The 16,180-nt window shown below is 23.2% G+C and overlaps 3 protein-coding genes across 3 annotated transcripts; all 3 read left to right on the top strand. All coding sequences in view use genetic code 6, as the record gives it.

Annotated features, from left to right (window-relative positions):
- Positions 1 to 302: 302 nt before the first annotated feature.
- On the top strand, positions 303 to 7,555 carry TTHERM_00245880 (tetratricopeptide repeat protein; the record flags this gene model as incomplete). Its single annotated transcript, XM_001023816.2, has 2 exons — positions 303 to 793; positions 1,690 to 7,555. The coding sequence occupies exons 1-2, from the start codon at positions 402 to 404 to the stop codon at positions 7,553 to 7,555; spliced, it is 6,258 nt and encodes a 2,085-aa protein (XP_001023816.2). The 5' UTR covers positions 303 to 401.
- A 299-nt stretch (positions 7,556 to 7,854) lies between these two features.
- Positions 7,855 to 8,797, top strand: TTHERM_00245860 (hypothetical protein; the record flags this gene model as incomplete). The annotated part of the gene is made up of 4 exons (XM_001023814.1): positions 7,855 to 7,955; positions 8,063 to 8,193; positions 8,456 to 8,593; positions 8,667 to 8,797. 4 exons carry the CDS (start codon positions 7,855 to 7,857, stop codon positions 8,795 to 8,797), a joined length of 501 nt encoding a protein of 166 aa, XP_001023814.1.
- Positions 8,798 to 9,042: 245 nt separating this feature from the next.
- On the top strand, positions 9,043 to 15,623 carry TTHERM_00245850 (transmembrane protein, putative; the record flags this gene model as incomplete). The annotated part of the gene is made up of 5 exons (XM_001023813.3): positions 9,043 to 9,641; positions 9,997 to 11,567; positions 11,633 to 12,140; positions 12,202 to 14,912; positions 15,019 to 15,623. The coding sequence occupies 5 exons, from the start codon at positions 9,043 to 9,045 to the stop codon at positions 15,621 to 15,623; spliced, it is 5,994 nt and encodes a 1,997-aa protein (XP_001023813.3).
- Between the last annotated feature and the right edge of the window lie 557 nt (positions 15,624 to 16,180).

Genomic DNA, 16,180 nt, shown 5'->3' with positions numbered 1-16,180 from the left:
TACTTAATGCTTAAATTCATACTTTTTTGCTAATTTAGATGAAAATCACCAAATATCTTTTGTGATCATTATATAAATTGCATTTGTAAATATTTAATATTATTATTTACTTTATTAAACTTAGAGTAAAATGAAGTTATAATCAGGAGTTATCAATAAATATTAAAATAGATAATCCTGTTTTATTTATTTATTTATTTGAGTTTTTAACGCATTAAACTGATTAAGAAAAATAACAATGATGCTGGTCTTTGAATAAAAAAATCAATAAACAATTGAGTTATAAAAATTAACATTCATCTATAAATTAATTTAAAAAAAATTAATCCTTATCAAATAATTTATTGAAAGAAATCAAATCTAAGAATAAAAGAAATTAGAGTGAAAGGAATTTAGGCTAAATGTACTTATTCCTTCAAATATCTGTCATATTCGCCTTTCCCACAATTCTGATGACAATTTATGGCTTTACTATCATCCTTTATTATTAATAGAAAACGCATGTGCAAGTGAATGACTATGCTTAATCTATTTACGAGTAGCAGATTAGTAACTCTAAGATACTCAATAATGCAATTTAGTTCTAGTTATCATAGTAGGTTTAAAGGAAATCCTGGTCTATTCAGCTTATGAACTAATTCTCATAAAAGGTAATAGAAGGAGAAGTAATTATGAATAAAAATTATAAATCAATGTTCCTAAATACTGAAAGAACATATGCAAATAAAGATGAACCTAAGGCTACTTATTTATTTAAGAAAAATAAATACGGCGTTGTGCAAGTTAGAACTTGGTAATAATTATATTCAATTTATATTAAAATGAATAAAATGTGATTATTAAGATCTATCTTTTATCTAAATTTAGAAAAGTACACATTTAAAATATACAATATTCATAACTATTTTTATGATAACTGACTAACTATTTTATCATACATCCTTTTTTAATCTTTTACATCAAAAAAAATTAATAGAGTGACTTCATTAATTATTTTCAAGTTAAAATCTTAATAATATAATTCTACCTAACATAAATTAGCTTATTAATACTTGCTTAAAAATGAATTACGATTTTTCTTTATCAAAAAATATAATTTTTTCCCTTTTAAAATTTTAGATGAAATTGAAATTAAATTTTCTCAACCAGAATATTTATTTTACACTTAAGCTATCATTTAGAAAAACGATTTCCTTTTTATAAATAAATCTGTTAAAAATATATTTCATAGGTATTAGCATAGATTTTTAGCTAACATAACATAATATGTTTTTAATTCTATTTAAATTAAATTTTTATTTGAATATATTTTAGATTTTAAATTGATAATTTTAAATCTTCATGAAAATTATGGACATAATTAATTAAATACTTACAAAGCTTTAAATTTAATTTCATCTAAATAAAGAATTTTCTATTGATAATTTGTAAATAATATTGGTAGAATACTGACCATGACTTCTTTTCAAAAGCTTATTTAGATAAATTAAATTCAGTCATGACATATTATTAAAGCAAGAAATCTGCAAAAAAATAAAAATTAAATTTATCTTATTTTATAGTACTAATAAAGTACCTCTAAGCTAATCCATTCAAGTCATTTATTAAAAACTCCTTTCAATAAGTTAATCCTTCACTAATAGTTATATTCAAATAAAATAAATTTCAACCAATTTTAAATAATAAAAGGCATTAATATGAATACTTATATGTGAATTAATACGATTAGATAGGACAAGATCATCTTAGAAACTCTACATATTCAGATTTGTTATGGAGATTGTTTGAATACGATAATATATTAAGTAGCTAATCTGAAAGATATCTGAAATTTAATAGCATTTATCATGTATTTGATCATAACAGTATGGGTTATTTAAGTGCCACTAATACAACATTTAAAAATTTTAGAGACCCAGATGGCTGTCCTACTGGACCTAATCATTTTAATGGAAAATGCAGGTATTGGTATACAGGAACAGTAAAGTAGGATTCGATGATTTTATATCCTCCTGATTTATTTTTTAGCGACCAAGGCAATCCCTTTTTAGCTAGCGTGCTATGTTAAAAGCTTTTAAGATACAATAAAACTATGCATTGGGTTAAATGTACTAGCCTTAATTTACAAAAGATGTAAAGCTTCTTTGCAAATATGGGCAATTTTTCTACTTATACTATGGTAATAGATCCAAGAAACTATAGTGTTATTTACCATTCTATAGTGCCTTAATAGAGAGCTATTGCAAATACTCTTGGAAGTGTAGAATTGGATAATTTAGAGGACTAAACATAAGCATAGCTTTTTAGAGATTAAATGAAAAAAAATTTTGGAAATTGGGTGATCTCTGAAGTTGACTCTGTTTAAGCTGACGAAATTTTGCTTCCTAATTATCAAAAAACATTTACTTATTATAGAAATGGAAGCGAAGCTCTTGCAATATGTAACCCTGTAATTATAATTGATAAAATACCAAAAACAAATGCAAGAGTATTATAAAATTAATTAAATGAATAATAATAATAAATTGATGATGATGAAAATCAATTAGTCAATACTCATGATTATAATAATTATAGTAATATTAATAGTAACGAATAATATATGAGTGATAATATTTTAATTAACCTATCTAATTCTAACAAAAGCCATATCAATAGAAATTTTATAAATAAATAGGATAGAAATTTATAGAATAGCAATCAATTTAACAAAAAGCAAAATTAATAAAAAAGAATCATTTAAAATAATAAAAAATATAGATTAGAAGCCAGTTTCTTATTGATAGATGTCTTATCATAAAACGATTTGAAGAAATTCTCAATTTAAATGTTGAGCGATACAGACTACTATTCTAAAATTAGCTATATTACAATTTTTTCAATTTTAACAATTTTAACATTATTTATTTTATACCAATCTATATGTATCACACATATGATTTAATTTCCGATTTGGCACTTAACTAATTTCTTGAAGAAAATAAATGACTCTGGCGATTTAAATAGGTTCAACACTGTTAATCAGGCCTTTTCTATCAATGTAGAGTCTTTTTTCTACTCAGAAGACATGAAGATTCTTTTTATTAGCTTTAAAAATATGTTTTAAATGTTAACATTTACAAATCAAAGCTACTTCAACAGCGAAATGAGTGCTACATTACTCAACTACAATAAATAAATAATTCATTTTGAAAAGTTTAAGAATTATAGAGCTCTTGGTGTTTGCCATAATAATATTGCTAATATCTTGTTTTATTTAGAAAGGTATATTGAAGCACTCTAGCATTATGAAAGCGCTATAGTCTATTCAAAGTTGGAGTTAGGTCTATATAAGAAAGATTTTGTAAGAGATGGAGAAAAACCAGATGACTTGAGAATGTTTTAAAGTAAATAGGTTTCTGAAGTAACTAATAACCAATATCGGAAATAGAGTGAACATTAAAGAATACCTTCCATTTTTAATAGAAAGAGCTCAACCCAAGCATAGACGAATCCTAAGTCCAATTAGGTGAGTAATTAAAATGGATATATTAATCATGATTAGTTTGAAAGAGAAGCTAAACTATAATAGAGTAATTATATCCTTAACTAATCAACAGGCTTTCATTAAAACCAAACAGTATTCTAAAATATGTAAGCAAGCGTAATTAACAAGATTGAAAATTTAAATAATATTTCTTTTGTCGCTTCTTCGGCTTATTAGTTATAAAATAATTTGGAAGCTGGGAAGTAAGCTAATATTTTAAAATAAAAGAAAAAAAAGCTAAGCTAAACACCACACAATCAAAATTTAATTAACAATGATCAAAATTAATAATAGTAAGTTCACAATAAATCATAACTATAGAATAATAATAACAATGTGAATTTAAATAATAACGATTCTCATCTCTAGAGCAATTTTAATTTAGTGTAAAATAACGAAAAGCAAAATAAAAGTGAAGAAAAAGGAAGTTTGTCTAGTGAAGAGGAAGAATTACAAATAGTTGGTTATTTGCTTTAATAAACAAGAGAATATCATCAATTGATTTTTAACCTCTATCACAGAAAGATGAATTATTTAAAATGTTTTATCAATTTCTTAAACTCAAAATAAAGTTTTTTTTAGCAATTTTTATGGGAGGAAGCGGAAGTTTTAGCCTAAGAGCTAATTAGTCTTGCTAAGTACTTCCCTAAAAAGAATGGGAGAAATACAATAGTTTACTCATATTTATCATTAATTCAAACTAAGCAATAAAAGTGGAAAGAAGCAGAAGAAAGCTGCTTGATAGCAAAAGAATATGTCATGAAAGCATATGAATATGAAAATCATCACTAAGAAATTCAATATAATGACCATACAAATAAATAATATGATGAACTTTACACTTAAATTTATCAAGAATTATCTGAAGACAACTTATTTAATGACTAAGATATATTTAACTTTTTTTCTGAATTACCCTCTTAAACATATACCTCAAAATAAGTTTTAGATAAGAGCTTGCGTGTTAACAAAGCTACTTCTTTAATTTAAAATAATAGTAATAAGAATTAAAATCCAGTTTAGAGTTTATAAAATAATTAGAAACATATTGCCAAAAAGCTAAGTTTAAAAGAAACTACTAATTTTTAGAAAAATAACGAAATCAGAGATTTTATTTAAAAATAATAGTTTTTAAATAATTAATAAAATGAGGGAGCTTTTACAGACCATAAAAAAAGAAATTCATAAACTTATGTTTCTAATAAAATGGTACCTCTTTAGTCTGTAAGCATAAAGCAAACAGAAGATATTACGCATTTAAATGAAAGGAAAATTAGTAATAAGATAAGCCAAAAAGATCATATAGAGGCACTTAATACCCAACACAATACTCATAATCAGTCCTCTTCTAATAATGCCAAATTAATAAGCTTCTTGATAAACTAAAGAATACTTCAGTATAAAAATTAATAATAATTATTACAGTTTTTAGGAAGCAATTAAACAAACTCATAAAAATAAGAAATTATCAGCTAAAACTAGAATTTATAAATAGAAAACCACTAAAATAATATTAATACAAGTATTTACTAAAGTTTGAATTTACAAGGTCAAAGTAACCAAGAGAATCCAAGATAATTTTAACTATCCTCTATAAAGTAGCAGAATAATTTATTGATTAATTTTAGTAACGCATAAATTTCTCCTTTATAAGCTAAAAATTATACCTCCCCATAATTAAATAATAACATCATAGCTTTAAAGGAAAAGGAATAGCAAAATATTAATTAATATTATAAAAGTGTGAATGAAGTAATTTAAGAGGAAGATTAGTTACATCAAGATTTGCAGCATACAGAATCATAAATGAGTTAAGAATTGCATCAAATAAAAAAGATGAAATAAAAATAAAAAAATCAGCAAGTATAACTTCCCTTTAAACCAGATTTTCAAAAACCTCAAACTAAAATGAATTAGTCTTTTAATTAGATTGAAGACTCTATTGAAAACTCTCTTATTAATTCCAACCATGAAATTTACAAAGAGCTAAACATAATATTAAGTAATTAGTAGCTATTTTCTGCTAAAAAATTAAATGAAGATATTAGTTATGCATACGAACCACAGTCAATTAAATAAAACGATGTTTAAGCCTTAAAACAAAATGAATAATAAAATAATCTAGTCTTATTAAATGAACTTTAAAATAATATAATTTGGAATGAATAATAATAAAATATTCCTGCTTCAAATATATAAGACTCAAATTACCATAATCAGTCTTATTAATATTAATTGCAAAAAACAAAAAAATCATAGGCGTTCAATAGAACTTTTTAAAATAGTAACAATAATTTTAATAATAATTCTGTAGCATAAAACACTTCAAAGGTAAAAAATTAGCAAAATTCTAAAAATTTGCAAAATTATGAATATCCAGCTTGCGTTTTGCATGGTATATAAATAAATTTTAATGTTGCCATATTACTTAATTAGAATAAACTCCTAGAAGCTGCTAATAAAATTACAGATTATATTGAATAAAGTTTATAATACTTACCACACTACAATTTCAGAATCTTATATTAATTACAGTTAATATTTTAAAGGTTTGGAAAATCGTCATTTTAATTAAACGAGCTTCTTAATGTTTATAAAAAGCAAATTTACTAAAGGGTAGGCATAATAGCTACTTGTACTTTAGATAAAAATAAAAAGAACTCTTACTATTTCTGTAAAGATTTAATGAAGGATATTTTAAAGCATGAAGAAGATACTTTTGGATTATTATCCTATCAAGATTAGCTTTTTAATTTGAAAATCTCAAATATTTCTTACATTACACTAAACAAAAATATAGACATTTTGAAAAAAACATTAAGATAGATTTTCTTTTCAAGCAACTAGGAAACACAAGAAATAAAATTTCACTCTCAACAGTAATTGATTAAACCAACAAGAAACAATTTCATAGAAAAAACATCTCCTTTTAGTGCAGTTATAAGAAAAAATACAAAAATAAAAAATAAAAGCTAATCAAATGCAACAAATTTAAATGAAAAATCAAACACTCATCATCAAGAATTAGATGATTTAACTAATTAATAGTTATCGTTGTCAAATGATACATCATTTTTATCGCTTGACCAAAGCTTTTCTAAAAATTGCAATCACTAATGGCAAACATTGTAGAATCAAAATAACAACTTTAATCATCATGAATCAATTAATTTAAGTGCAAATAATAGTCCAAACATAACCATGTTTAATACATAGCCATAATAACTTTAAAATAAGTCATAAAGATCAAATACAGTTGGAAATGTTAAAAAAATAAATAATTAAATCATAAATCATCGCTCTTCTTTAAAGCAAGAAAATAAAATTTTAATGAGTTCAATTAAAAACCCATAAAATAATATACATGATTTTGCTCCTTAGTTAGTGAATGCTGATGAAAGCAGAAAGACAACAACACAAGCATCTAAAAGATCTATAGAAACCCAATTATTTGAAAAATCATTAAATCCTTAAGAAATATTCCATATTGGTATAAGAAAAGCTCTTACTCACTTTGTTCCCCAGCAGTAGCTTTAAAATATTTAAAACCAATAATATTATTAAAGGATTTAAACAACAAATGGAAAAAATAAAATCAGTGAAAGTAAATAAATTAATCCTTACAATTTTAGTTAATAAGAAAAGTAAAAGTAATCCCAATCCTTTCAAAAAGTATTTTAAGAAGCAACTAATATTTATATAAAAGAGAAAAATTATAAAAAATATTTAATTTTCTTAACAGATTAATATAATGTACAAAAAAATTAGCTCTATTATCAGCTATGTGAATTACTATTTTAGCTAGATATTTAGTTATTGATCTTATAGTTTAACAAAGATGAGTCTATTGATGAGCACAGCAAGAGTTCAGAAGAATTTGTAGAAAATAAATGTGTTATTTAATATTTTTATTCTTCAAAAAAACTTTTGTAGTATCTTTATAATCAACGCTCTGACTACCAGTCAAATCTATTACCGCTGGCGGTGGAGCATTTTTAAACGACCTTCTTATTTGTATTCATTTTTTGATTGTTTATGATTCCATTAGCTTCACAAGCGAGGCTTGTGAATGTTTAGGGTCATTTTAATTCCTTTTTTCATGGCAATATTTATTTTTCTAAAAAAATTTAATCAATTTTATTTTAAAATATTTTAATGTTCTTATTTTTTTCAATTGATCTATTTAAAAATATTGGTGTCAAAATTTTGAAAATAGTTTTTTTATAAAAATTTTACATAATTCAATAAATTAAATAATAACCAAAAGAATTCTGATTTTTATTATAAATTTTATGTATGGAGATTACATATTAAAAACAATAAGAAGAATGACACTATTAAAGTATTATGCTCATCAAATGCTACTAAAAAGCAAAAAAATACTAACAAGTAAAAAAAATACTAACAAGTAAAAAAATACACATTCAATGTAATAAAACAAGAAATTAAAGCAAGTAAACTCTTTACATTTTAGAAAATCCAATTGATTCAAATATTTATTATTTTTAAAAAATAAAATGTAAAGTTTTTATACAGAGTTAATATTTAAGTTTATAAATTGCAAGTTTATTTGAAGATTTAGCAAGTATAAAATTCTATTAGCAACTTTTTTTAATTCATCACAAATTTTTAATCAAATATGTGGGTTTATAAAAGATTATTCACCTGTAAACTATAAAAAATTTTGATTATTAATTTGTGGTTAATCATATATTTTATATTTTAAGAAAGGAAAAAACTAAAAACCACATAATCAACTTAAAATATTCAATTCTAACTTTTTTTTTTTTAATGTAATATCAAAAGAGAGAATAAAAATTAAGAAAAATATTCAACATAAAAAATTTAGATTCCCTCTTTGTTTTTGATTATCATTTTTAATTAATATCAATTTTATTATTATAGTTTGAAAAACTTATTTTTTTAAAGCCTTTCAGTTTGTTAAAAATGAATAACTTTTTTATATCGAGGATAATAACAAAGATCGCTTGATTTTAAATGCTAAAGTATCTAAATTAAAGAACTTCTACAATTAAATAGGAAAAAAATAGTGTATGGATAAATCAGGTAAAATTAAGTTTTATTAATTTTATATGGATTTTGTGTAAAGAAAATGATTGAAATTTTAATTTGATATTAGGATTGAAATTTAAAAAAAGCTTTGATTTGCTTGGAAAAGAGTATTGCTAGCTAAGAAATTTGTGTAGTTAGTAAAAGGGTGAAATCAATAAATAAAAACCTAATACACAATTATTAAAGCATTTGGATTGATATTTGACTGATTTTTTAATGATGCATTACTATAATTTACATAGAAATTTTATTTTTTAATTAACTAAAAAACTAACACAATAAACAAACATTAATATATTAATTAATTGTATTTCTAAATCGTCAAACAAGTAGAAATAGAAAGATAAGAAAGCTTATAAATAAATATAAGCCTTCTGAATAGTGAGTGAATTTTAACAAATCTGCAAAGCAGCTTTTTAAGTTAATTACTATTTTTTTAAGAAATGCTCAATACGAATATAGCGAATAGTGAAAGAAAATTAAGTATTGAAAATTAGCATGCTCTGAATCTGAATGATCCAAATAACCATAGTATGCAAAGTTAAAATTATAATATTTATAAAAGTTTAGAAGAAAAAGCAAGGCTACTACGATAGAATAAATTAAAATGTTTTGAGTGCTTTATTTAAAAGATAAATCCCTTTTCAGGTATGTCTTCTACACGAAGAACAATATGCGCATTAATATCTATACCATTATTTTTTATGCTTATCGCTAGCATAATTTCTTTTATGATTATATTAGATTAGACTAATTAAATATTAGATCAATATATAGACAATCTCTACTAAACAAAATAAAATTATTCTAGAATTTAAAACAATGCAATAATAATTTAGTTAAATAGCTAGCTTCAAAATATAGCATGGAGCTCTTATTGTATAGATAAATTTTAAAGAAGTGTTTTATTTTTAGACTATTAATATATAAACTTAAATTTTAGTGTAGATGCTTATAATATATAAGAAACTTTGCTTGATCAAAATACGCTTGATTTTATAATTTAGTAAATGAAAATATCTAGTCCTTTCTTCAGCTTTTGGTAATTAAATAAATTTGAAATACGAATTTATACTTAGATATTTTAAGCAAATTTTTATTATGATCTGATCTGCAGGCTGATTCCATAATTTATTTTTTAAATAGGAATATTTAAAAAAATATTTTAACAATTTTATAAATATTATAAGATATCTTAATTAATTATTTCGAAAATTGATTTAATTAGAATAAACGATTAAAAATTAATTATTTTATTATTATTATGAAATAAATATTTAAAACATCGTTTAAGTAGATAAATAGCGAACTATTTTTATTATTTTATTAGTTCATGCACAACCAACCAACCAACAAACAAACAAACAACTAATTTATTTTTTTATTTTTATAAATAGGCAGAATAAACAATATAATGAGGATAAAAATTTTACTGACAGTATGGAGTACTTTCTATACTATTAATCTGTAGTAAATGTATTTGTAAGACCAGTTTTGTTAAATTCGTATAAGATGAATCAATTGTATTCTCGATAAATTCAAATTGCAGATATATTTTTTGGTTCAGAATACGATGGTTCTTTTTTTTCTAATTTTTTGAGTTCTGCATACGAAGTGTATGATCCAACGATGGTTTAATCCAATAATTTAGTCTAATAAGAATAAAGCAATGGCTGCCAATACGTCTATTTTCAAGCTAAAGATATTAGAACCTTTGAATGGTTCACGAAATCAATTTAAACTAAATATTTAAACCCAATTCAACCACAAGTTTATCTAGATCCATGCTCAAATAAATTTAAGGCTAGTCTAATATGTCAAAGATCATAGACATACTATGTTCTAAGTAAAAAGCCTTTCTCAGTTATGTGCAATTCATTTAATATTGATAGTATGGCTTAATACTTTTCTGAGTATTCGTTATATAGTGATTTTAGCTTGGTTGTTGATCCTGCCTCTCTCAAAGTAGTTTACTACTCAGCAGAAAACAGTACTGACTCGGCTTCGATAAAATTCCTGAAAGAGTATAGTTTTTTTATGGATGACATAGATCCTAATTCAGATTAATAAGAACCAACTTATTCAATTATAAGTGAAATATAAGATTATTTCTCTTAAATAAATAGCTAATTTTTTAGCTAAGTCAATTTATATGACTCGTTTGATACAACTCAAAGCTAAAAAGTAATAAAATATACTAAAAATAACTCAGAATACGAAATTATTATCAATGCTATAAGAGTTTATAGCAAAATAAATTATGTAAATGAGACAAAAGGATATTAACTGGTAAATTTATTTATGTTTTTAGACGTGCTTTCTAAAGAAACCTTGATATCTGAAGGAGTTTAGCTTAAAAAGGATGTCAATACAATAGAAATAATTTTGATTTCATGCAATTTGTTTTTTGTAGGTGCTTTTATCTTGAGGGCGACTAAGCATGCCCTTGATAAATCTAACCTGATCGATATACCTATTAGCAATCTGACAGAAATATTATAAACAATTCAATTTCAATCATTATTACTCCAGACAAGAAATATCCCAAACGGCATAGATATGGTTGATATAGATAATTTAAATGAAATGGCAGAGTCATATCATTCATATGAAACCAAAATTTTGTTTGAAAGTTTCCAAAATTTATTTGATATGTTAAGATTCACCACACAAGAGCTTTATTAATAAAATGATGGGTTGGCATTACTAAATCTTTGCAATCAAGTAAAGCATTTTGAAAAATTCAAAAACCTGAGAGCCTTAGGTATATGCCATAATAATATTGGAAATATTCATTATAATAATCAGAGGTATATAGAATCCTTATAAGAGTATTAAAAAGCTATCATTTATTCTTAATATGAATTAAAATGCTATTAAGAACAGATTTAGAGTGATATTTAAAATATCAAAACTAAGAAATCTTCTTCTATACAAAGCTCTAAAATAACTGATAAAGGAAAGCTAAGTAACAATTTAAAGACTTAAATTCTTATTTTATTTTTATTAATGAATTTTATATAAAAAATATAGAAGCCCAGATATTACAAGTTTTAAATGATGAGAATTTAGAAAATGGATAGCTAGATTTATACTGGAATTTGTTCAACAGAAAATTCAATTTTTTGAAGAGCTTTATTATGTACATAGAATCAAATAATAGTTAAAATTAATACTTTTGGGAAGATGCATTAGTGATAATAGAAGAAATATATGAAATAAGCAATGTGTTTTTGATTGAAAGTACATCTAGATTAGTTTTGCTCAATCATTTTAAGTATTTAATTCTGAATAAACTCTACAAAATATCAAATGAGTAATTTCTATAAGTTTCATTAAATAATGAGTAAATTATTAGAAATATCCTTCAAAATTAATAAAATGTTAATTAAAATGAGGATGAAAATCATTTAAGTTTAAATTCTAATTAGATTAATAAATCTCCTTCAACTTTAAGAGCTAAGTCTCCAGTCCTTTAAAAATTAAAAGCTCCGAATAAAATTTAGTATAACAATACTTTTAACACCCAATAAAACATTTAGTAATGTTTTTTATAATTATTTTTAATATTAATTGTTTTATTTATTTATTCATTCATTCAGGTAAACACATTATGATAATAAGCTCTCAAGTAAAGGAGCTTAAACTACAAGAGTAAGAAATACAAAAATGAGCCAAACTAGTTAAAATAATTAAAATCTTAATCTATAATACTAATTTATCGATTTAGATTCTAAAAACGCTTAACCCAAAAAAGATCATGAATTATTTTAGACTCAATAGAATTTATTATATTAAAACGAGGAAGATTTTTTTGGAATTAAGCTGCTGTAGAAACTTCAAGAAAATTAAAAAAATTAAAGAGACCATTCATTTAACTCCATAAAAACAATAAAAGAGCACAATTAAAAAAATTATGAGCATTTAGAATAGGCTTTAATGACTCAGCAGACTCAGCCTCTAACAACAAGATAATTGCATAAAGGAATAGAAGAAACTCCAAAGATGTAGACTCTTTTAGAATTAAATGATGTACTAAATACTAACTTTAAGGCTGATAATTAAGGTTAAGAAGCAGTGACTTGCTCTTAAGATTAGAAAGATACTTATAAAAATGTTAATAATGAGACTGATTAGGACAGACTCTTAATTACTCAACAAAATTAAAAAGATATATTTGACAATATAATTGAAAATGATAATCGAATAATATTAGATTATGTACAAGATAATTTGTAGTCTGAACCTTCAAATCGATTGCCTAAAATAGGAATAAATTCTCAATTAAATTAAAAATTATCAAGCAATTAGTCAAGTGATGATAGGAATTATCTTTCAAATGAATAAGAAGAGTAGTTTAAAGATCAATCTCCATCATAATCTCCTATTTTAAACACAAAAGAATACATTTATCCAAATATATTTTTATCACCACCTTAAACAACTAAGCTTTCACTTATAAATAAACACTTACTAGAAAGTTAGCTGTAATAGCACCATGATATTAAAAGTCAAAAGGCATAAACTTTTAGTCATATCCATCCAGAAAGAGATAAAGAAGGAAAAGAATAAATAATTTCTTTTTCTTTAAAGAAGTAAGGAGGACAAAGTTTTTACGGAAGAAGCAAGTAAGACACATTTTATTAATCAGCCTATTTTGTATAACCAGAGTAGTAAACGATTTAATTTAGCATATAAAATGGTTAGCATATCTCAAAAGAAGTAAAAGAAACAGAAAATTTGGAAGTTAATAACATAATAACCCCTCCTACTAAAGATTAAATTACTCTTGCAAAAGTTTCTCCACAACAGGAGTAATTTTGCAAAATTAATATATAAAATTATCATTAAATTACAAATTCACGCTTGAGTAGATAAAGCAGTTTTAATATAATTTAAAGATCTCCTTTACTACAGAAAAATTGCCTCTTTAATAACTAATTTATTTTTGAGTCTATGAATAACTTAAAAAAAGCATCTATTTCTAGCTAGTTTGATAATTAAAGGTCTTCGTTAAATAATAAAAAATCAAAGCACATGGCATCTCCTCCTTTGTTAAAAATTGGCTCATTCAGAAACTTAAAAAATAATTCTAAAAGACCTTCTAGATTTTCAGTAGGTGATAAAAACATAGCTTATTATGAGTTTCCTGAAGATATTTTATGCTAGTATGTGTTGGATGTAGATTCTGACATTCTAATTAAGGAAGAAAAATATTTACTTGCAGCAAAGCTACTCACAACATGCTTTGAATAAAGCTAAGTTTATTTTCCATAGCTAAAATACTCATAATTGTGTAAGCTAAAAAATATATTTTTGAAGCACAACATCAAATCAGATTATCTTTCGAATATGATTAACAGTTTTAATCCAAATATAAAATTTAAAATCTAATTTGTGTCCTTCTGTACATCAAATTAAGGAAAATTTGAATCTATTTCAATTGTTTAAGCAATAATAGATTAAATAATTATTAAAAATGATGACAAATTTGGTTTTATAAACTATTAAGATAGCTTGTTTCAATAAATAATTCCAACTATGACAAAGTTTAATTTAGAGAAATATAAAAAATTAATAAATATGATCATAGATGTGTTGCAGCCAGCAGAGATAGTAAACGAATAGTTGGAAGTAATGAATTAAATGCAATTAGATGATATCTAAGTAGAAGCTTAGTAGAATATAGAATTAAATTAACTTATGGATAACAACAATTTATGTCAAAAAACCAAAAATAATATAAAGCCTAATTTAAAAAAACAAAAAACCTAACAATAAATTTAGATTGACTCTAAATTAAATAACAGCTTTTATTCAAGAAATATTCCTTCTTAATCATTCAATTCTATTGTTTAAGATTAGAAATAAGCTTAAAAAATAACTGAAGAGGTTTTGCCTGAACCAAAATAGATAAAAAGAGGCAACATAAGAAGATAAACAACAAGACAATATTCACTTATATATAATGAAAAAGATTAAAACTCTAAACCATAAAAAAGGTAACAGAGGTATAATTAAAATAGCGAGCAATTTAGCTTATTCACAGAAAATAAAGCCGATAATGAGCCATTTAATTTAAATTAGAGTTTTTAGGATGAATAATAAACCTCAAACTAAAAAATTTAATTTAGGAGCAGTCATAACTTAAAAGTACCATCAAGCAACTTAAATGCACATCTTTCTCAAAAAAATATTTAACCCTAATAGTAATAGCAATAACTTAGACAAATGAATAAGCACTAAAGATCCAGTTTTTTCCATGTTTAAGAAGCCCACCAAAGTTTGAAAGAAACATAAATTATACAAGCTGGTAAATTTTATTCAAAATATTTTATTTTATTTGAATTTGAAATTAAGTCTGTCTTAATTAGACAATTTAACAAAATTTAAATTATTTATTTTTTATAATTATTTAGAAAGAGATTCGTTTGGACCAAAGATTTATAATAATTATTAAATTTCAAATGTTTTTGACTAAAAAAAAAATTTCTAATATTAATAAAGTAACTAAAGAGAGAATACATAGAACATAAATTTTATCTAATAATAAATAAATTCTTAGAATAATTTCTTATTTCATCTTGGAATTAGAAAAGCTTTATTAAGTTTTTAAGATCTGATATATTAAACAAAAAATTGTAATTAGCAAAAATAAGTTTAATCTTAAACTAAAATATAACTAACAAATCATATTCAAAATAATTCAAAAAACTTTTTTCAAATGTTCAAATATGTACAAAAATAATTCATAGTCTTTTCAACAGATTTTTCTGGAATATTTATTGGCAGTTTATTTAACAAACTGAAAGAAACACTTTACTAACAAGAAGTGAAGTTACTTATACTTCTTCTAAATGAATAAGACTCTACAGAAGAGTATAGTCAACTTCCAGATTAATACCATCAAAATGAATGTGTAATAAAATTTTTTTATGATGGATAAAAGCTTTTATAATATCTTTACAATTAGAGAGAGACTAAAAATATACATTTGTTTCCTCTAATTGTAGAACACTACTGAAGTATGTGTAATTTTAATTTATTTTAAACAAACTCCATTTACTTAATCAACCTTTATTTTAAAATACGAGCTATACTTATAAAAAAATGCCTGTAAATCTAAAAATTGTTAATATTTTTAATTGATTGATTTATTCTTTTTTAAAAAATAAATAAATTCATTTATTTAATAATATTTGTATTCTTATAAAAATATATTTTTAATCAAGTATTTTATAAATAATTTAATCTATCTTTGAATTTGTTTTTTTGTTTCATTTAAAAAATATTATTTTAACAAATTACAAAGTTAAAATTTTGGTAATTTAATCAATCATAAAAATAATTTATTTATGAAGAAAAAAATATCTGTTAATTAATTATAATTTTAAATCTATTTTATCTAAAAATGGATAGTATTATTAACTATTAATTACTTTAAATAAGAAGAGTATATAATTCATTTTATATATTTTATAAATGTTTAAACTACTGGACCTATTTTGTTTAACAAAGCCATCGATAAACACAAATTTCTATCTTTAAAAAAAGTATAAAAGAATTCTTACAAATCAGATT

This window comes from Tetrahymena thermophila (genome assembly GCF_000189635.1).
Source record: "Tetrahymena thermophila SB210 genomic scaffold scf_8254406, whole genome shotgun sequence".
Lineage (NCBI taxonomy): Eukaryota > Ciliophora > Oligohymenophorea > Hymenostomatida > Tetrahymenidae > Tetrahymena > Tetrahymena thermophila.
Note: the sequence above shows the minus strand (reverse complement) of the source record. Positions and strands in the feature narration are given on the sequence as shown.